General features: G+C 32.4%; 4 protein-coding genes, 2 non-coding genes and 2 pseudogenes across 8 annotated transcripts; 4 read left to right on the top strand and 4 right to left on the bottom strand.

The window, feature by feature from the left end:
* Window positions 1–155: 155 nt before the first annotated feature.
* On the bottom strand, window positions 156–1676 carry C08E8.8 (annotated as a pseudogene). Its single transcript has 3 exons — window positions 1644–1676; window positions 683–924; window positions 156–290 (listed from the first exon to the last, which is right to left on the bottom strand). Coding segments are annotated over exons 1-3 (410 nt in total).
* Window positions 1677–3868: 2192 nt separating this feature from the next.
* On the top strand, window positions 3869–6201 carry C08E8.2 (Strictosidine synthase conserved region domain-containing protein; the record flags this gene model as incomplete). The annotated part of the gene is made up of 3 exons (NM_075189.2): window positions 3869–4181; window positions 4559–5026; window positions 5966–6201. 3 exons carry the CDS (start codon window positions 3869–3871, stop codon window positions 6199–6201), a joined length of 1017 nt encoding a protein of 338 aa, NP_507590.2.
* An 837-nt stretch (window positions 6202–7038) lies between these two features.
* On the bottom strand, window positions 7039–8690 carry C08E8.11 (Salivary lipocalin). The gene is made up of 3 exons (NM_001136406.3): window positions 8590–8690; window positions 7255–7502; window positions 7039–7203 (listed from the first exon to the last, which is right to left on the bottom strand). The coding sequence occupies exons 1-3, from the start codon at window positions 8675–8677 to the stop codon at window positions 7075–7077; spliced, it is 465 nt and encodes a 154-aa protein (NP_001129878.1). The 5' UTR covers window positions 8678–8690; the 3' UTR covers window positions 7039–7074.
* Window positions 8691–9151: 461 nt separating this feature from the next.
* On the bottom strand, window positions 9152–9582 carry C08E8.3 (uncharacterized protein). Its single transcript, NM_075188.5, has 2 exons — window positions 9378–9582; window positions 9152–9317 (listed from the first exon to the last, which is right to left on the bottom strand). The coding sequence occupies exons 1-2, from the start codon at window positions 9561–9563 to the stop codon at window positions 9267–9269; spliced, it is 237 nt and encodes a 78-aa protein (NP_507589.2). The 5' UTR covers window positions 9564–9582; the 3' UTR covers window positions 9152–9266.
* A 4195-nt stretch (window positions 9583–13777) lies between these two features.
* On the top strand, window positions 13778–13831 carry C08E8.12. Its single transcript, NR_070156.1, has one exon. It is a non-coding gene; the product is annotated as an Unclassified non-coding RNA C08E8.12 (non-coding RNA).
* C08E8.15 lies at window positions 13778–13831 on the bottom strand. The gene has a single exon (NR_070155.1). It is a non-coding gene; the product is annotated as an Unclassified non-coding RNA C08E8.15 (non-coding RNA).
* Window positions 13832–14622: 791 nt separating this feature from the next.
* On the top strand, window positions 14623–14962 carry C08E8.7 (annotated as a pseudogene). Its single transcript has 2 exons — window positions 14623–14706; window positions 14808–14962. Coding segments are annotated over exons 1-2 (239 nt in total).
* A 4841-nt stretch (window positions 14963–19803) lies between these two features.
* Window positions 19804–20696, top strand: C08E8.10 (uncharacterized protein). The gene is made up of 2 exons (NM_001129370.2): window positions 19804–20047; window positions 20515–20696. Exons 1-2 carry the CDS (start codon window positions 19823–19825, stop codon window positions 20569–20571), a joined length of 282 nt encoding a protein of 93 aa, NP_001122842.1. The 5' UTR covers window positions 19804–19822; the 3' UTR covers window positions 20572–20696.
* The last annotated feature ends 2887 nt before the right edge of the window (window positions 20697–23583 follow it).

The raw sequence follows: 23583 nt of genomic DNA, 5'->3' as shown, positions 1-23583 counted from the left end.
GTAAAAATGGGTTTTTGACATCAATAAATCTTGTACTTTCCCGGGAATTTTCGGTTTCTTTTTTTCAATTTTTTTCCAGAAAAATGAGAAACTCAACACGGTTGGAATGAAAATTTATTTATGAAAATTTGAAAGAAAGATCCCATTTTGAATGGTTAGCCGATCAATGTAATACAGCCTGCCGCGACAACTTCAGATCCTTTGTAGTGATACTTATTAAGAACACAATCCATTTCCGGGTAGATCGTATTAGAAGAAAGCAGCATGCTGGAGAATGGAAGTTTGGAAACCTGCAAAATTCTTTTTTTTTTAATTATACCAAGAAAAAAACTAATTGAATACTTCTGGTAAATTTTCAAAAGCTTAACTATAAAAGCCTTGACGGAAATTCAAATTTTTTAAAGAAAATGTTCGACGGGAGTTCAAATTTTCCGAGAAAAATTTTGACGGGAATGTTCTAGAATCTTCTAAAAAATTCGAGAAAGTTCTGGAATGTTCTAGAGTTTTCTGAAAAATTCAAAAAATATCTGAAATGTTCTAGAACTTTCGGGAAAATTCAATAAATTTCTGGGATGTTCTAGAAATTTGGGGAAAATTCAAAAAATTTCTGGAATGTTCTGAAATTTTCTGGAAACTCGCGCGCGAACGGCTAGTTTTTATATTTAAAAAAAAGATTTCCCACCTTTTTATCAGCTGTAATAATAAACATTGTTAGATTCCAAGCGCCTGAGTCAATAACATTAACCCTGCAGAGGGATGTTGCTATGCATGCTGTTTGTGGATACAAAGAAACTGAACCATAGCTTGCATCTACTGGTTTTTTCTGGTTGGCCTTTGCCTATTCACGTTTTGCATTCCACCATTGTCGGGTGTAGGTCTCCGTGATGCGGGGCAATATTTCAATTGATTCGCACTGGCACGTTTCTGGAAAAAGTTGAACTTAAATTTTTGAAATTTTCACAAAGTTCAAGTTTAGATGGTAGGTGTTTCGAGAAAAAAATTGTTTTTAATTTATTTTCCAAAGATTTTGATTTTTTCAGCATATTATTCCGGTCAAAATAAGTATAATCATGGCATACTTCTGATAACTTTGAAATTTCGAGAGAGCACAGAGAAACGAGACACTCTCGCTGTCTGCGCCCTCTCACTCTCTAGCGGCGGGTATAAAAACGGCCATAACTTTCTTAGTTTTGGCGTGGTTTTTGTGATAATTATATCTTTGAAATCAGAGAGTCTAGGCGGTTCGAATGAGTGTAAACTTGAATAAAATAGGAAAAAATTTTTTTTGAATGTTTGGAAAAAAATTTGAAATTTTTATCAAATTTTTTTCTTTTCCTCGAAATTCTTTTCAGGACTTCCTCGAAATTCTTTTCTGGTTTCTGGACCAATATTTTTTGCCAAATCAACACAGTTCCTGGATGCTTCCAAATCAAGTCTAGATAACAAAATAATTGAAAAATTTGAAAAATTTAAATTTTTTCGATTTTCAAAATTTCAAATTTTCCTAAAACTACCATAACTCCTTTATTTTTGAAGCAATTATAATTTTAGATATATTTTTGAAATTAGAAGAAAATTTTGAACACTTTTTTTAAAACTAAATATAAGTATTTAATGTTTCTGACAAAAAATAAGAACCTTACCAACACAAGTTTGTGTGCACACTTGTTCTGCATTGACGAAGGCTACAAAACATAGAGCTAGAATAATAAACATTTTGTCTGAAATGGGGGTCTCAGTATCAGTATTTATACTAACTTTCATTATGAGAACTTCTCTGGTGAAGAAGGAAGTGGAGATTTATGGATGGGACTGTAAGGGACAGCTTTTTCAGAAAAGTTACAGCTGTCTTGAGAGATAAATTGGAACTTTTTTGTGTTTCTGCATCAAAAACCTCATTTAATTTTTTTTGAGCGTTTTTTCATCTGAAAAATACTGAAATTGTGCGAAAAATCGGAAAATATCCTGTGTCCCAAAAAAAATCAAATTAAAAAAATCTTCATTTTTCAAAAAATATAAAAAATTACAAACTTTTATTTTCATTTCAATGTTATTCTTAAAATACATTTTTGAACTGAGAATTTCAAATTCTACAAGTTTTCCTGCAAAGATCACGTAGTTCAGATTAAAATCTGATTTAAAATTGGGATTATTATGGGGGTTTTGGAAAAAAAATTGTTTTTTCAAATTAAAAAAAAAAAATTTTTCAAAAAATATTGGCCCATATTTATTTTAATCTAAAAATTTGAATTATACACATTTTTGCGGTTCAAAAAAGTATAATCATGACGTTATTCCGATAACTTTGAAATTTCGAGAGAGCGCAGAGAAACGAGACACTCTCACTGTGTGCGCCCTCTCACGCGCTGTGTAAAAACTACCATAACTCTGCTAGTTTTAAAGTTAGGGATGAGATATATATTTTTTCAAAATCAAGAGACCGAGGCGGTTTGAATGAGTATAAAAATTAGCGAAAAAAACTGTTCCCAAAATTTTTTTTTTGTTGCGATTTTTGTTTAATTTTTTAAAATTTATACTATTTAAGTAAGTTCAATTAAAGGTGGACTACGCCCAGTGGGGAAATTGCTTTAAAACACGCCCATGGGGCCACAATGACCGAATATCATGATAAAAAAATTCAAAAAAATTTTCTAGATTTTATATGATTTTTTGAAAATGGGAAAAATCTCAGTTTTCACCTAATTATTTTTGAATTTCCGCCAAATGGATTTGTTCGGTGGAGCGCGCTTGCATTATTTTTTATTTATTTATTTTATTTATTCTCGTTATTTTACAGTTTTTCATCATTTTCTATGTTTTTTTCTAGGAAAATGGAAGAAATAAACAAGACAAATGCAAAATGTTTGTTAAAAAGTAACTGAAAATGATTAAAACTGTGATATTCTTTGTTCCGACGACAACAAGCCTGAAATTAGTATATTTCACAGTTTTAAGCATTTTCAATTACTTTTTAACAAACATTTTGCATTTGTCTTGTTTATTTCTTTTATTTTCCGAGAAAAAAACATAGACAATGATGAAAAACAGTAAAATAACGAGAATAAATAGAATAAATTAATAAAAATAATGCAAGCGCGCTCCACCAAACAAATTCAATTGGCGGAAATTCAAAAATAATTAGGTGAAAACTGAGATTTTTCCAATTTTCAAAAAATCATATAAGATCTAGAAAATTTTTTTGAATTTTTTTATCATGATATTCGGTCATTGTGGCCCCATGGGCGTGTTTTAAAGCAATTTCCCCACTGGGCGTAGTCCACCTTTAAAAACTCATTCCAACTACACTCTAACTTCACACCTCCTATACTTATCATACTCACCCCTCCGAAGAGCAAACATTTTGCTCTTTAGCACTCGAAGCACACACACACAAACCACACATTATCACAAAACTCCGCCTGTTTCATGCCCAGTTGTTGGCTGACAAATGATAAATCTCATCAAAAATTGTATATATCACGGTTCATATAGTATATAATAAATGCCAAGAAAACTTGAGATCAGTAAAATCTTGAAAATTTTCAAAAAATCTGAAATTTTTGTCAAAAAAAGGTAAGTTTTCAAAAGGGTTTTTTGTAGTTTGTAGTTTGTAGTTTGTAGTTTGTAGTTTGCAAGCTGGTTTCATAGGAAATAGTGAGGCTTTAACTTTAATACTAAACTTTAATGTATCCGACAAAACTTTGCTTTCTTAGTAGTTTGTAGTTTGTAGTTATTGTAGTTTGTAGTCATTGTAGTTCATAGTCTATTGTTTCCAGAAAAATGGGAATTTGCTGCTGTAAAAGTGAGACTTTCGCCGAAGAATATCAATTTTCTCCGCCGCCAGAGCTCACCGGAGCCCTGGAAATCAATGACAAACTCCAAAAAGCTCAGCATACTGGAGGGACAGGTAATTGGACCAGAATCTATGGTAGTTGATGATGAAGCCATTTATGTATCTGTAAATGACGCAAAAGTGCTGAAAATCGTGGATGGAAAGGTTCGGGCCACTGCGGTGTACTCGAAGAATCCGATTTTTCCGCCGAATATGACAAGATTCGAGGCTGAAGCGATTTGTGGAAGACCCCTTGGAATTAGGAAGCTTGTGGAGGGAACTAAGAAGTTTGTACTTGTGGATGCGTATTTGGGAGTTTTCATTATCGATTTTTCCGATGAATTGAGACGTGAGTTATTTAATTTTGATTTAGCAGTTTCGCAACGTTAATTTTTGAATTCAGCGTGTTTTTTCGGTCAATATAAGTATAATCATGGCACATTTCTGATAGTTTCGCAATTTCGAGAGAGCGCAGAGAAACGAGACACTATCGTCGTCTGCGCCCTCTCACTCTCTCTCGCCGGCCGTAACTTTTTTCGTTTAGAGTGATATTTTAGATAAATATATTTTTGAAATTAGGAGGTCCAGGCGGTTTGAATGAGTATAAATTTTGGCAAAATTAGGACAAAATTTTTTTTTTGAAATTTTGAAAATTGTTTTTTCAAAAAAATTTTTTGCCTCGTAGCACTTTTTCAACCTGATATTCTTAGAACCTATATTTTCCAGCAAAATCAACACAAATCCTGGACGCTTCCAAGCCAATCGACGGATTCAGGCCCAACTTCCTCAACGACCTGGACGTAATCTCAGAGGACGAGCTCATCATCACACACAGCTCAATCCGACATGACTGCCGACACTTCTTCAATCTAGTGCTGGAACATCAGGGAGACGGTCGCATTTTGCATCTGAAAATCTCGACTGGAACCGTAAAAGTGTTGGCTAAAAATCTGTACTTTCCCAATGGAATCCAGCTGACCCCCGACAAGAAATCGGCGATTTTCGCCGAATGTTCGATGGCTCGGATCAAGAAATTGGATCTGGAAACTGGAAAAATCGATATTTTCTGCGAAAACTTGCCCGGGCTGCCGGATAACATCCGGGGAACTCCACGTGGCACATTTTGGGTCGGGTTGGCGGCGACTCGCTCGAAAAATTATCCGTCTTTGTTGGATCGGTTGGGAAATTGGCCAGGTGGGTGACTACAAACTGTAATGACTACAAACTACAAAAACTACAAAAACTACAAACTACTATACAATGATAAATACAATCAGCGAGCAGTCCTCAAATCTGTAGAGTTTTGAACAAAAACTGTCAAGTTTAATAGTGACCGTCAAGTCTGTAGTTTGTAGTTTGTAGTTTGTAGTTTGTAGTTTGTAGCTTGTAGTTTGTAGTATGCAGTATGTAGTATGTAGTTTGTAGTTTGTAGTTTATAGTTTGTAGTTTGTAGTTTGTAGTTTGTAGTTTTAATAATATGTACTTTTCAAAACCGATCAGAACATTTTTCGAAAAAATTGGTACATTCTGTAGGTGACATGAATTGCAGTTTATAAGTTGTTGTTTGTAGTTTGTAGTTTGTAGTTTGTTGCTTGTAGTTTGTAGTTTGTAGTTTGTGGTTTGTAGTTTGTAGTTTGTAGTTTGTAGTTTGTAGTTTATACTTTAAAATTTCGGTTTTACAGTCTGTAATTTTCAAGCTTGTTTATTCGACCTAGTGGGAATGCAAATAATTTTGAAAAAATTAATAAAATTCTTTCAAAAGCAAGGTAAAAGACTACAAATTACAATAACTACAAACTAAATTACTCTAAACTACAAAAACTGCAAAAATTACCAATTTTCTATAGAAAAGTGCAATAACAGCAATAACTACAAACTGCAAACTACATCAACTACATCAACTACAAACTACATTAACTTCATCAACTACAAACTACGATAACTACAAACAACAATAACTACAAACTACAATAACTACAAACTACAATAACTATACACTACACCAAACACTTAAACTACAAACTACAACAGCCAAGGACATACATATTATATTAGGCAAGCATCAACGAGTTAATGACTACAAACTACAATTTAGTACACTACAATAACTACAAACTACAACAATTTTTGCAGGAGTCCGTCAATTCTTTGTCGACATTGTCCCGGCGGCCCATTGGATGAAAATTCTCGTCTTTTCGAAACATCCTCACTCGATAATTGTTGAGTTGGACTCCAACGGGAAAATTATCAGAAGCCTGCATGACGTCACTGGAAAACATGTTAGTGACGTGTCACAGGTCACAGAACACAATGGATTCTTGTATTTGGGCAGTTTTGCAGACACTTATATTGCTAAAGTTGAACTTTGATTTGAATATTTTTAGTGGATTTTTGAATGAAGTTTTTTTTTGAAGTTTCAAATTTTTCAAAAAATGTTCAAATTTTTTTTCTTTCTTTGAAACTTAAATTTTCGAAATCAGTATGTTTTCCCGGTCATTTTAAGTATAATCATGACCTACTTCCGATAAAATTTCGGCTATGAGAGAGCACAGAGAAACGAGACACTATCGCTGTCTGCGCATCTCCTCTCTCGCCGGCGGGGTTTAAAACTACCCTATCTCTGTTGGTTTCGTGCCGAGACCCGTGGTATGCATACTTTTTGAAATCAGCAATTCAAGACGGTTCGAATGAGTATAAGGACTTCGTTTCAAAAAATAATCATTCATTTATTAGTGGGGAGTTTTGAATTTTTATTTTACAAATATGGTTTATAGAAACTTTTAGTTTAAAATTTTTCTGAATGTTTTTTTTTAAATTATACTTCTGAATACATATTTTGAGATCTTAACTAAGTTTTAAATAATCAAATTTTTTTGAAATTTTCAATTTTTTTCGAAAATTTTGAAAATTTAAAAATTGCAATTTTTCCGGAATTTTTGAATCTATGTTTTTTTAAATTATAATTTTCGAAATCAGCGAGCATGTCCGGTCATTTTAAGTATGATCATGACATATTTCGGATAAATTTGAAATTTGGAGAGAGCGCAGAGAAGCGAGACACTCTCAGTGTCTGCGCATCTCCTCTCTCGCCGGCGGGGTTTAAAACTACCGTAACTCTGTTAGTTTTGCGCTGAAACCCGTGGTATGCATACTTTTTGGAATCAGCACGTTAAGACGATTCGGATGTGTATTTTAGGATTTCGTTCCAAAAAATAATAATTTATTACTGAGTCGCGAAAAATTCAATAGACTTGAAGGCATCCTGCCGAGACGATTTCAGAGCCTTTGTAGTGATACTTGTCAAGAACACAGTCCACATCAGGGAAACTGAGATCTTCGCGTGGAAGGAAGTAGGCCGGAAACTCGGCTACCTGTAAAATTTTTCGATTTTCCAGTTTATCACTGGATTTGCATTAGTTCACCTTTTTATCGGCTGTCACAATAACCAGTGTAGAATTGGAGATTCTACTTTTGTCGCCAGTTGAAGTAAAAAGACATTCGGTAGATGCTGAGCATGTCTTTCTATCATAAAGCATTGTGTAGCCAATAGTTCCACTTGCTTCTGGAAAACCGCTCTCTTTGACTGCCTCGTCACGCTTCGCGTACCACCAGTCTTTGGTGTAGGTCTCAGTGTACAATGGGATGTCTGTTGTGGAGCAGTTACATGTTTCTGGAAATTTATGAAATTGAAATCGGCATTCAATTCCGGTCATTTCAAGTATAATCATGACATATATCTGATAACATTGAAAATTCGAGAGAGCGCAGAGAAACGAGACACTCTCACTGTCTGCGTCTCTCATAATGCCTCGTCGCTTGCTAGACGTTCGATTAAGCTTCTGTTATGTATTTTTTAAACTCAAAAAATCAAAAAGGTTTTAATCAATTTAGATTTGAAATAATTTTAAAAAAAAAATCGAAAAATTTATTTTTCGAAAAATTTATTTTTTTTTTTTTTTCTAAAAAAAATTTTTTTTTTTGAAATTTTTATTTTTCTAAATTTTTTTTTGTTAATTTTCATATTCAGCATGTTTTCCCAATTCGAATAAGTATAATCATGGCATATTTCTGATAACTTTGAAATTTTGAGAGAGCGCAGAGAAAAGAGACAGTCTCGTTGTCTGCGTCTCTCCTCTTTTTCGCCTCGTTGTTAAAGCTACCGTAATCCTGTGGCTTTTGTCCGAAGACCCTTGATATTTAATTTTTCGGGATCACAATGAAATTTTGAATTGGATGAATATAAATTTGGAAAAAATTTTAATTTTTAATTTTTTTTTTTTGAAAAAAAAATCATTTTTTCTTCCAAATTCCAACTTTTTACAAGTTTTATTACAAATTCAAGTACAGCAAGTTTTTTTCGATCAATTTAAGTATAATCATAGCATACTTCTGAAAACTTTGAAATTTTGAGAGAGCACAGAGAAACGAGACACTCTCACTGTCTGCGCCCTCCCTCTCTCCGTCTCCCTCGGCGGGGTGCAAAAAGTACCGTAACTTTTAAAATTTTAAATCCAGGAAAAATTGTTACGATTTTTGAAATCAACGCAAAAATTGGGTCTAGATAGCCGAAATTGTTGGAAAATTTGAAAAAATTCGAAATTTTGAAATTTTGAAATTTTCCTCGCTGTGTAAAAACTACTATAACTCCTTAATTTTTTGAGCTATCAAAATGTTAATTATATTTTTGAAATAACAAGAGAATTTTGAGTACGTTTTTTAAAGTATTTAATACTTCTGATAAAAAATAACAACCTTACCAACACAAGTTTCGGTGAAAGTTTTTTTGCAGACGAGTTCTGCATTGGCGAATGCTCCAAAACAAAAGAGAGCGAGAATAATCAACATTGTGTGTTTTTCTAAAAAGGAGGTCTTAGTATCAGTATTTATACTAACTTTTATTATGAGAACTTTACTGGTAAAGGAGGAAGTGGAGGTTTTATGGATGGGACTGTAAGGGGCAGTTTTTTCAGAAAAGTTTTCTTGGGAGATAAGCTGGAACTGTGGTATTCTGAGCAAATTGAAATATCCTTTTTTTAATAATGGACTACAAACTACAAACTACAACTTAACATAATTTTTAGGTGACTACAATCTACAATAACTACAAACTACAGTAACTACAAACTACAAAAGTGAAGGAAAATGAAGCATGGTTAAATACACACTGAGATAGTATGTATGTAATAACAAGTGACTACAATTAAGTTAACTATGACTACCTTAAATATTTACTATAAACTACAATATGTTTGACTACAAACTACAATAACTACAAACTACAAAAACAAAAAGCTGAAAATTTCCTGAATTCCAAAAAAAAATCAATATTCAATATTTATACATATTTACAAACATTGTTACAATTCAATTTCAAAGTATTAATTCTTTAAAAGCTACTCTAACTTTAAATTAAAAATTGAAGAAAAAATCGATATTATTCCACAATTCGTTGTCGCTGGAGCTCGGGGAATTTCGATGATTTGTTCTGAAAAATTTATTTTTTTTTTTTTGAAATTTCTACCCAAAATCCAAAAAAAAAACTAACCACTCCAACAGTAATAATAACCGAATGCCTTCTCTCCGGATACGGAGCCACTGCCGGCTCCGAGAGCTTCCTCACCGGCGTAGTTGCTCCAGAGGTACATGGCGTCGGTGGGGTTGTGTAGGATTTGAATTTCGGGGTGTATTGGAAACCGGCAAAGTCGGATACCATTTCGATGAGGTCCTTCATAGTTTCTGAAAATTTGGATTTAGTTTTGGAAGAGGACTCGTGAAAAAAACGTAAGAAAAGTGGGAAAACATAGCGGATTTATGACTACAAACTACAAAAATGTGTGACTACAAACTACAAACTACAACTTAACATAATTTTCAAGTGACTACAAACTACAAAAACTACAAACTACAAAAGTGAAAGAAAATGATGCATGGTTAAATACGCACTGAAATAGTATGTAATGGCAAGTGACTACAATTAAGTTTAATAGAACTACCTAAAATATTGACTACAAACTACAATACGGTTGACTACAAACTACAATATGTTTGACTACAAACTACAAAAAAGAAGGACAGTAAATTTTTATTGAAGATAAACTACGGTATTATGTAATTGACCGTTTTTTTGAATGTTTTATAGTAAGTATTAGGTGAAATACAACTACCTTAAATGTTGACTACAAACTACAATATGTTTGACTACAAACTACAATATGTTTGACTACATACTACAATATTTTTGACTACAAACTACAAAAGCCAATCTGAATACTTGAAATTGGGAATAGCTACAAACTGCAATAGCCAATATCAATGGAAGTCGACCAAAATCGACAGCAACTACAAACTATAAAAAACAGGTGATTACAAACTACAAACTACAAATGTTAGCTACAAACTACATACTAGTGATATGAATAAACACGACTGTAAATAAAAGTAAAGAGAGTACTGTAAAATTTTCGAATGAGACTACAAACTACAGTTCTATAAAATTTAGATATGTAGGGTAAATAATAGTAAAAAATGGCAAAAAAAAACTACAAAATACATTCAAACACTTGGAAAATAACAAAATACAACTATAAAAAAGTAATGAGTACATACTTTTTTTTCAAAAATAGTATACTACAAACTACAAAAAATAAAATGGATTTTCTAAAAAGTAATGGAAAAACCAAAGTAAAGTCTTTTTATAAAAACCATTAGCTAATGGTGGCTACTTATATACTGACACGGAAAATGGGAGGACCCCCCCCCCCCCCACCGAATTAGTCATTCGAACTTTACACCCACCCGCGAATATTTCAGACATTTGATCTATGAAAGTGCAACCTCATGTGATATTGGGAATATGGTATTGCAAAGATCATACTATCAGATGATCAATGATGATGGGAATACATACAATACGTGTGTTTTGCGAGAAAAAAAATTTTTGGATGGGAAAATTTTTATTGCGAAATTCAAGGGTTTTTCCCTGAACCCTGAAAAACCAAAATTTTGAAAAAAAAAAATTTTCAGAATTTTTTCTCCCAATAATGGTATTTAGCTTGGTATGCTGATCAATCTTAATGTAATCATGACATATTTCTGATAACATTGGATTTTTTTTCCGAAAATTTTGAAAAAAAAAACATAAAAAACCTGGAATTTTTTTTCGAATCAATTTTTTTTGACAATTTTAAATTAATTTTCATGCTCAGCATGTTTTTCCGGTCAACTTGAATATAATAACAACCTACTTTCTATAACTTTGAAAGTTCGGCAGCGAGAGAGCGCAGAGAAACGAGACACTCTCGCTGTCTGCGTCTCTCCTCCAAGGGTTAAAACTACCGTAACTCGGTTGGTTTTGTAGCTAGCGATTTGACATGTAAATTTTCGGATTTAGAATTAATTTTTGGTCTAGATGAAAAAAAATTTTGGTTGAATTTCGAAAATTTTCAAAAAAAATTCAAATTTTGAATTTTCCAATTTTTCGAGATGTCAAAAAATGTCAAAAAAATTTAAAATACTAATTTAACATGCAACTTTAAAATTTCATTTTCAATACCATTTTTGTTATAATTCTGACAAACTTCTAACGGCTTTAAAATTCTGACTAGGAGAGAGCGCAGAGAAACGAGACACTCTCACTGTCTGCGTCTCTCCTCCTTCTCAGCAGAGGGTTTCAACTACTGTAACTCGGTTAGTTTTGTAGTTGGAGATTTTTAATGTAAATTTCCGGATTTAGAATTAATTTATTGGTCTAGATGAAAAAATTTTTGGCTGATATTCATAAATTTTTAAAAGTTTCAAAAAAGTTGATTTTTTCATTTTTCATTTTTCGGGATATTTCAAAATTTCAGGGAATTTTTTTTAAAGCTTTTTGAAACTTGAAATTTCAAAATTTATAGATTTTCACAAGCAATTCAATTATAATCATGACCTACTTCCAATAACTTTGAAGTTTCGGCTATGAGAGAGCGCAGAGAAACGAGACACTCTCGCTGTCTGCGTCTCTCCCCCCCTCTCGTTAGGCGTGAAAACTACCGTAACTCGGTTAGTTTTGTAGTTGGATCTGATATGTAAATTTTCGGAATCAGAACAAAGTTGTGATCTTGATAAAGACAATTTTGGCTAAATTTTAGAAATTTTCAAAAAATTCGAAAAAGTTATAACTTTGAAAAAAAAACTTTTCGGAATATTTTAAAATTTTACAGAATTTAGCATTTTAACCTTCTTAAGTTTTGAAATTTTAATTTCAGCACGTTTACCCGGTCAATTTGAATATAATCATGGCATTTCTGATAATTTGGAAAAATCTCCTTCTGTCTGTGCCCCCTCGCTACAAAAGCTCTCACAAACCGGATATTTTCGCGGTGGGACCCATTTTCCGTAAACTCTTGGATTATGCAGAATAAAACAGCATAACAATATTGAATTAACCGTTTTTCAAAAAAGTTAAAATTTTGGAATTTTGGAAATTTTTTCGAAAATCTGAAAATTTTCGAAAAAAGTATCCAAAAATTTTTTTCGCAATTATCCCTAATCATTTTTCAATTTTAAAAATTTAACAGTATTTGGTCGTATGATTTTCAAACTTTCAACTCAATTTCCGCAAAAAAACACATGATGTTTTCGACCAAAACAAATATTTAGTTTTTGTTATTTAGCCAATTAACTTGCAGAATACTACTATGAACTACAGTAACCTTATGTATTTTAAAAAACAAGGAAAAAATCGATATTTACTGAAACACTCTTCAAAAGCACAAAAAAGGGTTTTTTTTAGAAAATAAAAAAAATTTCAATTTCAATTTTTTTTCGAGTTTCAATTTTTTTCAATTTTATTATTAATTTTCAAATTCAGCACATTTTCACGGTCAATTTAAGTATAATCATGACCTATTTCCGATAACTTTGAAATTTCGAGAGAGCGCAGAGAAACGAGACACTCTCGCTGTCTGCGTCTCTCCTCCTCCTTGGCAGGTGTTAAAACTACCGTAACTCAGTTAGTTTTGTTACGAGAAACATGATAAGTATGTTTTTGGAATCAGGAAGGAAAAACGGTTCGACTGAGCAGAAAAATTTTGAAAAAAAAATTCTCAAACAAAATTTTTTTTTTTTTGAAAATACAATAAACTTTCAATTTTTTCGAATGTTGCTTTTTGGCAATTTTAATGTCAATTTTCAAATTTAGCACGTTTTCCCGGTCAATTTAAGTATAATCATGACCTACTTCCGATAACTTTGAAATTTCGAGAGAGCGCAGAGAAACGAGACACTCTCGCTGTCTGCCTCTCTCCTCGGCAGGTGTTAAAACTACCTTAACTCGGTTAGTTTTGATGTGAGAAACATGATAAGTATGTTTTTGGAATCAGAAAAGAAAAGCGGTTCGGGTGAATATTATTTTGCAAAAAAAAATTTTCAAAAAAATTTTTTTTTCGAATTTTTTGATAAAGAACTCCAATCCTCCCCGATTACTCATCCTATCAATGTAAAAAATGCGTGTTCTTCACCATCACATCATTCATCATTTTTCCTCGACATACATGTATTTGTCAGCAAACTTCCAATCACTACAGTTCTCCCCTTATCACTTTCGCCCTTATCACTAGCCCCCGCGCGTTCCGCATTTGTTTTTGCGATTTTTTGGATTCAACTGATAGAATCGGTGATAAAATCACAAGATGAAAATGTGATAAGACGGTAAATTAGAGATCACAGTCTGGGTTTTTTCGGGAAAAAAAAGGTTTCAAAGTGATACGAGAGACTCTTTTTCGCTGATTAATATATTTTGGGACAATTTTTTTTTAAATTCAGATTTTCATTTTTATCGAAGTGTTGACAAAATTATACTTGTCAGAATCGTCTTTCTTTGCTGATTCTGAAAATATCCATATCAAAGGTCCCAGCACGCTAAGTAACAGGATTACGGTAGGTTCAAAAACGAGGCGAGAAAGAGGAGAGGCGCAGACAACGAGAGTGTCTCGTTTCTCTTCGCTCTCTCAAAATTTCAAAATTATCAGAAATATGCCATGATTATATTTAAATTGACCGAGAAAACATGCTGAATTCAAAAGTTTCTATAAAAAGTGATAATTTGAATTGGGAAAAAAATTTGAAAAAAGTTTTCGAAAAAAAAATTTCTAGATTTTTAAATTGTTGTTTTTTTTTCAAAATTTTCAAAAAATCAAAAACAATCTTCAAAAATTAAATTCTATAATTAAATTATACTTTTGGGCCAAATATCCCAAGTCCAAAACATCAAGTGTTCAATGATTCCTCCGAATAATTAGCTAACAGGATTACTGTAGTTTTGGATTTGGAAAATGGGGATTGGGAATTGGAAATCAAAAATCAAATCGATAAATTGTTGTATTTCAACTTTTAGTTTATATATACTCAGACAGGTGCGAGTCACGGCTACCCGACTCAAAATCACTGCTAATCAGCAAATCGCCAAAAAACCAGAACTAATTAGCTTAAAACCACGGCTAATTAGCAAACCATTGCTAATTAGCAGAAAATCAGTGCTAATTAGCAATTAATATTTATTGATTTTTGTTTTCTTTTTAATTTTATTTAATTTTAATTTAATTTAATTAATTTTAATTTTAATTAATTTTAAATTAATTTTATTTTAATTCTTTTTAATCCTGCTTTTTAATAACTTATTTATTTATTTTTAATGTTTATTCATAATTACCGTGTGTCATTGAACTTGCTCAACTTTTTAAAAAGTTTTTTTAATAGTTCTAGATTTCGAATGGGGAAAAGGATGTTCCTCTAGACGATGGAGAATTCATGAAAGAAAAAGGTCTACACCATTCCAAAGAAGAACAATATTAAGCCAAAGGAAGTCAAGCTCGCCGTCCCCCAAGTACTTCAACGTAAGCGAAGTGTCTATTTCCAGAAAAATCAGCTCCAGCTCGAAAGTTTGGGACGATTAATATCTTGATATGATGCCAAAACCAAATTTCAATATTTTCAGATCGACGAGAACAGCAAGATCACCCGTCTACCAACAGGGATACCAACAGCCAGCATTCAGAGGGAAGCCTTCATGACCCAGCACACTACGGAAGATGTCCCAACATCCTTGTCGTTGACACCTCTACTGCCGCTGCCACTTCAAGCGAGAAGGAAGGAAAGAAGTAGACTATTAAATGTTCGATTTTTATCAAAATAAAACTGTTGTTTTTTTTTAATTATTTGTTCGGGAGATGATTCGTAATAGCACATAGGATTTTTTGTGGGCTTTTCCTCGCACACTAAATTTAGAGTGCTATAGTGAACACTATAGTGAACAAAATGCTCCGGGAAGGAGTTCTCCAAAATGCTTTTCAGAAATGGTGTCGCTCAATTTGCATCGATGACATACAAAATCGAACGCAAACAAATTTTGGATGGTGGAGTAGGTGTTGCGTTCCGCGAGAATTATCTCGTTATTTAAGTTTCTTTTTGATAGAAGTCTCGCGCGAGACACGACGGCGCAATGGGTAAGGCTTCGGCGTTCGGTGTGAAGCAATGCGAGTTCAATCCCCAGTAAGTCCATTTGATTTGACAAGAGCGGGTTGAGAGCAGAAAAAGAGCTGGACATGACAGGGATAGCAAGATGTGGGAGACGTGGTATCTCAGAATGGGACGGCATGGTTAGAATAGGTGGGAATAACTGCGGGGACAGGAAACTGTCAAAAAAAGTGTTTCATTTTCGGTATCGAAAACCAGAGCTAATTAGCGAAAAATCAGAGCTAGCCAGGTTGACTCTATCCCTGGTCAAAAAGCTAATTAGCAGTGATTTTGAGTCGGTTAGCCGTGACTCGCACCTGCCTGAGTAAGTTATAAAAATATTGTTTGAAAACTAGAAAAAAGTTGGAATTTTCAGAAAAAAAATTGTTTTTTTCGAGTTCTGAATTTTCCAAAAAAAACCTACAGTAACTCAATTTTCACCAGTCTAAAAACTTTTTTACCAAAATTTTTGAAAATTCAGCATTTTATTTTAATTAATAAATATAATAATTCAAAATTTTTTGAATTTTAAGAATTTTTGAAAATTTAAAAAAATTTTCAAAATTTTCCAAATATTTGTTTTTTCAAAATTTGATTTTTCCTATAAAATTTGAATGTTCATACACATTTTCCAATAAAGCACGTTTTCGCGGTCAGATTAAGTATAATCATGACATATTTCTGATAACCTTGAAATTTCGAGAATTTCTCCTGTCTTCGTGCCCCCCGGGCTCCAAAGACTACAGTAACCCGATTATTTTCGTGGCGGGACCCGTTTTGAGATTTTTTGGAACCTAGGTGGCTTAAATACGTGTTATATTGACAAAAATAGTTTTCTGGAAATTTTCGAATTTTGGGAATTTTTGAAATTTTTTTTTTTTAAATCCAAAATTTTCAGAAATTATTTTTTTCGAAAAATTTTTTTTAAATTTTTTTTTCAAAATTCGATTTTTCATGAACATTTTCAAATTGAGCACGTTTTTCCGGTCATTTTAAGTATAATCATGACATATTTCTGATAACTTTGATATTTCGAGGTCCGAGTCCCCCCGCACAAACCTACCGTAACCCGGTTATTTGTACACCTTGAACCATAATATTTATATTTTCATAATCAGCAAAAAAATCTGGTTCGAATGAATAATATTTTGCAAAAATTGAAAAAAAAAACAAAAATTTTAAGATTTTTGGATTTCGACCTTTTCTCTCATCACGTGTTGTTTTGGTGTTGAGTACACCTTATTTTATGAATTTTTGATCTCTGAAAAAATTTCTGAAATTCTAATAATAATGATGGCACCATTTTTTAGGATGACATGTGAGAGGGGGGTTTTTGGGTTTTTTGGTAATTTTTTGGTTAACAGAAGTTTTTCTAATTTGCAGATTCTACATGTTCTACCGGTCAATTTAAGTATAATCATGACATATTTCTGATAATATTGAAATTTTGAGAGAGCGCAGAGAAACGAGACACTATCGCTGTCTGCGCCCTCTCCTCTCTTGCTCTCCGTGGTAGAACCTACCGTAACTTGCTGGTTTTTGTGCTCATGTCTGGTATATGTACATTTCCGGAATCAGAAAGAAAATTCGGTTTTAATGAATATAAATTTGACGAAATTAAGGAAATTCAATTTTTAAAACTTGGTCAAAAAAGTTTTTTTTTAATTTTCAAATTTCAAAAAAAACATTATTTTTTTGAAAACCTATTATCATTAGACATTTTCCAAGTGATTTTCAAAGTTTCCACATTTCCTAAAACTAAAAAAAAAAGTGGGAAAATACGGAAAAAAGTACAAAATGATGACTATAGAGAAGTGTGAACTTTGTAGTCAGAGGGAGGAGGCCAAAGAGGAAGTTGATGGAATTTTAGGTAATTAAAAAACTACGAGAATGTTGTACTAGGTGTACTAAATGCAAAAAATTTAGTTTTTGAAATATTGGTAAAGTTTTTTTCTGGAATTTTTTTTTAACGAAATTTGAATTTTTGAAAAAATTTTAAAATTTTAAAAATTCTCAAAAATTCAAATCCTCAAGAATTGTGCCAAATTAAAAATTAATCAATTTGTCCCAAACAGCTAGTTTCAGAAATATACATATCAAGGGTCCCACCACGAAAATAACCGGGTTACGGTAGTTTATATAGCAGGCGGAGAGGACCCAGATAGGGTAAAACTTTGAAATTTCAAAACTATCAGAAATATGTCATGATTATACTTAAATTGACCGGGAAAATATACTGAATTTGAAAATTTCTATAAAAATGTCAATTTTAGAAGAAAAAATTAAAATTTTCGAAAAAAAAAGAATTTCTGAAAATTTGAATTTTTTTTCAAATTTTCAAAAAATTCCCAAAATTTGACATTTTCCAGAAAACAGTTTTTGTCAATATAACATGTATTCAAGCCGCCTTAGTATACTAATCTATCAAAAATCCTAAAACAGGTCCCGCCACGAAAATATACGGGTTACTGTAGCTTTTGGAGACCCGGACGATGCAGCCAGGAGGAATTCTCGAAATTTGAAAGTTATCGGAAATATGTCATGATTATACTTAAATTGACCGGAATTTTATTGCAAATTTAAAAATCGAAATTAAAAGACACATATAGTAACGATTTTCGAAAAATTAAAAATTTCAAAAAAAAAACCTTTTTTTTTTAAATCGTTTCTCATGTTAAAATAATTTAATATTTATTTAATAAAAAAAGTAAAGAATTTTAGGTTAAAATAATTTTTGGAAAATTCTGGAAATTTTGAAATTTGGGGAAAAAATTCCAAAAAAAAATTTCGAATAAATAATATCGGGCAATTTTTTTGGAATTTTTTAAATGATATTCCTAAACGTTTTTTTTCTTCAAAATTTTTTTGATTTTATCATATTCCCGTAAATTTTCTGCCAGTTTCCCTCTAAATTTGCCAGTTTTACCCTCTCCAAACTTTGATCTACCCCCTCAAAAAACCCGGAACTTGTTTTTTTTTTTTAAATTTATTTTTATAAAAAATACCAGACATTTCCCTTTAAGTTAAAAAACTCGTCAAAATGAAAAAAAATTTGAAAAAAGTGAAAAACAAAGGTTTTCCTAATTTATTGCCCTCTCTGTTGATTCCTATCCGATTTCACATGATTTTCATCCAATTTTTGTCGATTTCCGTTCAAAATTAGGCAAAATTTAAAAAAATACCGTATCTCTGACGTTTGGAGTTTTAGATTCAAAAATCTGAAAAAAAAAACAAAAAAATTGTTTTTTTCGGAAATTTTTTTCTCTAAATCTCTTTCCCTCTGTTAAGCAGTCAAATGATGACAAATTACTGGCCCCGCCCTTTTTTTCGGCGGGTTCTTATATAAACACGTTCGATTAGGGGCAAATGGGTCTAAGAAATCTGTTGGATAACGGGTGATGACGTCACTTTTTTTTTGGATTTTTTTTTAATTTTCCAAGTTGTTATATATGTCCCTTTAAATTTTCAATTTATTTTTTTTTCAAAAAAATTATACTTCTATATACATATTTTGAAATTTTTACAAGTTTTATAAGATCAAAAAAATTTTCAAATTTTTGAAATTTTTTCTTTTTCCAAAATTCGAAAATTTCAAATTTTTTGGATTTTTCAAGAAAATTGTCCTAACCTACACACATTTTCGAATTCAGCGTGTTTTCCCGGTCAATTTAAGTATAATCATGACCTACTTCCGATAACTTTGAAATTTCGAGAGAGCGCAGAGAAACGAGACACTCTCGCTGTCTGCGTCTCTCCTCCTAGGTGTTAAAACTACCGTAACCCGGTCACTTTTCGTGGTGAGACCCATGATATGTATGTTTTTGGAATCAGGAGATCAAGGCGGTTCTAATGTGTAGGATTTTGGCGGGATTTTGAAAAAAAGTTAAGTTGAAAACATTTTTTTAAAGTATTTTTGTTTTTAGTATTTTACTGATTTTCCAAAATTTTCTAGTTGCATAAAACATGTCAGTAGGAAATTTCGAAATAACGAAGATTTTCCCACAATTTTTAGGACTTAAAAAAAAAATTTCAGAAAAAAATTTGAATTGAAATTTTAAAAAAAGTTTTGTGAATTTTTTGAAAATTGAATTTTCGAAAATTCCCAAAATTCAAAATTATTAGAAAAAATTCTTTTAAGCCAATTTGTCTATTTTTCAAATTTATCCATACCGTTCCACATTCAAAAAAATGTGTAAATTATGGGTCCCACCACGAAAAAAAAGCCGGGTTACTGTAGTTTTCGGAATTTCAAAGTTATCAGAAATATGTCATGCTTATACTTAAATTGACCGGGAAAACGAAAAAACGAATTTTCAGGTTTCAAAAAACCCAGGTCGTATTTTTTTTTTAATTTAAAAGTTTTGAAAAAAATTTTTTTCGTAAATTTTAAAAATTCGAAAAAAAAAATTTCCTTTCGTTTTCTTTTTTCAATAATTTTTTTCCAAAAATGTTTTACCTAATATGTAGTTTTCTTTTCCAGAAATCCCCAAAAAAACCATGAAAATCCCGCAAGCCATCGCTGAAATCGTGTCGGAATTCTCCGGGATTAACCGTTCCCCAAATGCTCCACTAAAATGCACACCGTCTTCCCGAAAATGCTCAATGGCCACGCCACCAACGTCCACCACGTCATCAGCCTGTAATTCTGGAGCATCGTCACCGAGAAGGAAGCTCTCCGAGCCGGCTCAACGCAAACATTCAGTGGTTATTGCTGTTGGAGTGGTAGGTTTTTTTTTTGAATTTTCCGAGCTTCAAACTCAAAATAGTGAAATTCAAAATAAACATTTGAATTCCTCGTCATTTTTTACCCCTAGAACTCATTTTTTATAGAAATCCCACGAAAATTGGGAAAAGTCCGCAAACACCGAGCTACCGTAACCCAAAACACTTTATTTTACGGCATTATGCACAAAAGTCTTGAAACTCGAGGAATTGGGGTTATTCAACATGGAAAATTCAAAAAAATAAGTCAAAATTCGATATTGTTAGTTTCAGTGCGATTTGTCGTAAGGTTAGGTGTTTTGGGTTACTGTACCCCACGGTGTTTGCGGACCTTGGTTTTTTTTTCACTTTTTATGGTTTTAGGGGTAATTTTGGACGGTAAAGCCGATTTTTAGCATGATAAGCTCTGAATTTTATGCTAAACACCCAAAATTTCCAACTTTACACAAATCAAATTTTTCTTTCAGAGCCCAATCCAAACCTGCACCATCGATCCCAAACTGCTCAACAAGAACTTTGACTAATGGAATTATTGATTTTTTGCGTTGTTTTTTGCCGTGCCATAGATCTAATTATTATTTTACCTTCCCGGTCATTTTTTGTATATAAATGTATATTTGAGAGAAAACAATAAAGTGTTTCGTTTTTTTTTTCGAAAAAAATCGGAATTTTTGAAAAAAAAATTTTTATCGCTCGAAAAATAGTTGCATGTAAACCTGAATTTTCCGCTGATTTTGAAAAGATACACATTATGGGTCTTAACACGAAAATTTCTCGATTACGGTAGCGAGGGAGAGAGCGGTGAGAGCACAGTCTCGTTTCTCTGCGCTCTCTCGAAATTTTAAAGTTATCGGAAATGTGTCATGATTATACTTAAATTGACCGGAAAAACGTGCTGAATTTGAAATTTTATATAAAGTTTCAAAAAATTAAAGTTTGGAACAAAACTTTGAGGAAAAATTGAAATTTTTAATTTTTCGAAAAAAAAATTGTTTTTTGAAAATTTCCAATTTTTTTCCAGAACTTCCATACCTATTTTTAGACACATTTTTCAATCTATCATGTCTTGATTCCCCAATTTTTCACCCTTTTCCTCAGCAAAAAAAGTATCCTGTAGCGTCCTATAGGATCCACTAGACTCACGTTTTTCTAGTCCCCCCTCCAATTTTTTTTTCAAAAAAAATTTTCAACTATTTCCTTAACAGGATGAACTACACGGAAGCTGGTGTTTTTTCTAGTCATCATCATGTTTTCAACGTGTGCAGCCATGCAGAATAAGCCACTGTATCGGAAGTCTCTAATTCGATCACGTCTGGGCTTTTGCTGGTGAATCAGGGTGGGTCTGATCAGGGGGGAATTATAGAAATTGCAAAGAATTTTAGAAAAAATGTGAGTTTTCCGGTTTTTGATAGTTTTCTGGAAAAAAAATTTTTTTTGGAAATTTATTGGTTTTTTATAATTTCTTAAAACTTTTCTAGCTCCAAAACTAATAGAGCTATTTCAAAAATTATTAACGGGCAAAATTTTTATTATTTTTTGATTATTTTGTTCAAAACATTGTCCAGTTACCCAAAACACTCCTATGACTATAAAAAATTATGAAAAACCATTTATTGGTAGGAACGAGATCAATTACTTGCCAGATTGAGACTACTGAGACGAGATTGAGACGGCCTGAAAAAAATAAACACATATTAGAAAAGCCTAACAATCGATTTTTAGTGAAAAATCGATTAAAATTTGTGAAAAAAATCATTCTGAACATTCCGAAAGTCCACTAAATTTGTTTTTGAATTCAATGGAAAATCGATAAATTTTTCCGAAAAAAAACCGGAAAAAATTATTGATTTTCTCAAAAAATCGATTATTTTTCCAAACTCCTCCAAAAAAAATTTTTGTTTCTATTTTTTCAATGTTTATAAAAACTTTGAGAACAAAAATTATTGATTTCCCAATTTTCTGAAAACTAAAAAATGCCCAAAAATTTTTGCAAAAATTTTAGGGTAATTTCCAAAAAAAAAATCGAAAAAAAAACCACAAAAAAATTCCTGCTTCCCAGCCAAGAAGGAATATTTTTTTTGCATTTCGAGTAAAAAAAGCGGAGAGATCTCACTATCAGTTTTTTTTTCATTTATTCGGTTCTTCAAATCGATTTTTTGAAAATTTCCCAAAAAAAACAGACATGTAAATATACAACACTAATTGCTCAATCGATTGAAATTCAATTTCGCCGATTTGCTTGAAATTTGAAATCCGGCAATTTACCGATTTGCCAGAAATTTCAATTCCGGCAATCCGCCGATTTGCCCGAAATTTCATTTTCGCCGATTTGCTTGAAAGTTGAAACCCGGTTTACCGATTTTTTTTACCGAATTGCCGATTTGCCGGAAGTTTTCAATTCCGGCAATTTGCCGATTTGGCCGAAATTTTCCATTCTGGCAATTTGCCGATTTGCCTGAAATTTTTCATTCCTGCAATTTGCCGATTTACCGGAAATTTCAATTCCGCCACCTTGCTGGAATTTTTTTAATTCCGACATTTTGCCGATTTGCCGGAAGTTTTCAATTCCGGCAATTTACCGATTTTCGGAAATTTTCAATTCCGACATTTTGCCGATTTGCCGATTTTGCCGATTTGCCGGAAGTTTTCAATTTCGGCAATTTACCGATTTTCGGAAATTTTCAATTCCGACATTTTGCCGATTTGCCGGAAATTTTCAATTCCGCCAATTTACCGATTTGCCGGAAATTTTCAATTCCGACATTTTGCCGATTTGCCGGAAATTTTCAATTCCGCCAATTTACCGATTTGCCGAAAATTTTCATTTTTAGCGATTTACCGATTTGCCGGATAATTTCAATTCCGGTAATTTGCCAATTTGGCGGACATTTTCCATTCCGGCAATTTGCCGATTTGCCGGAAATTTTCATTTTTAGCGATTTAGCGATTTTCGGAAATTTTCAATTCCGACATTTTGCCGATTTGCCGGAAATTTTCAATTCCGCCAATTTACCTATTTGCCGGAAATTTTCATTTTTAGCGATTTGCCGATTTGCCGGATAATTTCAATTCCGGTAATTTGCCGATTTGCCGGAACTTTTCAATTCCGGCAATTTGCCAATTTGGCGGACATTTTCCATTCCGGCAATTTGCCGATTTGCCGGAAATTTTCATTTTTAGCGATTTACCGATTTGCCGGATAATTTCAATTCCGGTAATTTGCCGATTTGCCGGAACTTTTCAATTCCGGTAATTTGCCAATTTACCGGAAGTTTTTGATTCTGCAAATTTACCGATTTGCCGGAAATTTCAATTCCGGCAATTTGCCAATTTGGCGGACATTTTTCATTCCTGCAATTTGCCGATTTACCGGAAATTTCAATTCCGCCACCTTGCTGGAATTTTTTTAATTCCGACATTTTGCCGATTTGCCGGAAGTTTTCAATTCCGGCAATTTACCGATTTTCGGAAATTTTCAATTCCGACATTTTGCCGATTTGCCGATTTTGCCGATTTGCCGGAAGTTTTCAATTTCG

This window comes from Caenorhabditis elegans, chromosome V (assembly GCF_000002985.6).
Source record: "Caenorhabditis elegans chromosome V".
Taxonomy (NCBI): domain Eukaryota; kingdom Metazoa; phylum Nematoda; class Chromadorea; order Rhabditida; family Rhabditidae; genus Caenorhabditis; species Caenorhabditis elegans.
The sequence above is the reverse complement of the archived record's forward strand: the minus strand, read 5'-3'. Positions and strand labels throughout refer to the sequence as shown.

What these genes read in the sequence shown, in the direction of transcription:
- C08E8.11 (NM_001136406.3), bottom strand. Translation starts at nt 8,677, where the DNA reads ATGTTGATTATTCTCGCTCTCTTTTGTTTTGGAGCATTCGCCAATGCA. An exon ending in TTTCACCGAAACTTGTGTTG is followed by an intron (nt 7,503 to 8,589) that starts GTAAGGTTGTTA and finishes ATAAATTTCCAG; the next exon opens with AAACATGTAACTGCTCCACA. An exon ending in TTGTGACAGCCGATAAAAAG is followed by an intron (nt 7,204 to 7,254) that starts GTGAACTAATGC and finishes AAAATTTTACAG; the next exon opens with GTAGCCGAGTTTCCGGCCTA.
- C08E8.3 (NM_075188.5), bottom strand. Translation starts at nt 9,563, where the DNA reads ATGAAGGACCTCATCGAAATGGTATCCGACTTTGCCGGTTTCCAATAC. An exon ending in TTATTATTACTGTTGGAGTG is followed by an intron (nt 9,318 to 9,377) that starts GTTAGTTTTTTT and finishes TAAATTTTTCAG; the next exon opens with AACAAATCATCGAAATTCCC.
- C08E8.10 (NM_001129370.2), top strand. Translation starts at nt 19,823, where the DNA reads ATGAAAATCCCGCAAGCCATCGCTGAAATCGTGTCGGAATTCTCCGGG. An exon ending in TGGTTATTGCTGTTGGAGTG is followed by an intron (nt 20,048 to 20,514) that starts GTAGGTTTTTTT and finishes TTTTTCTTTCAG; the next exon opens with AGCCCAATCCAAACCTGCAC.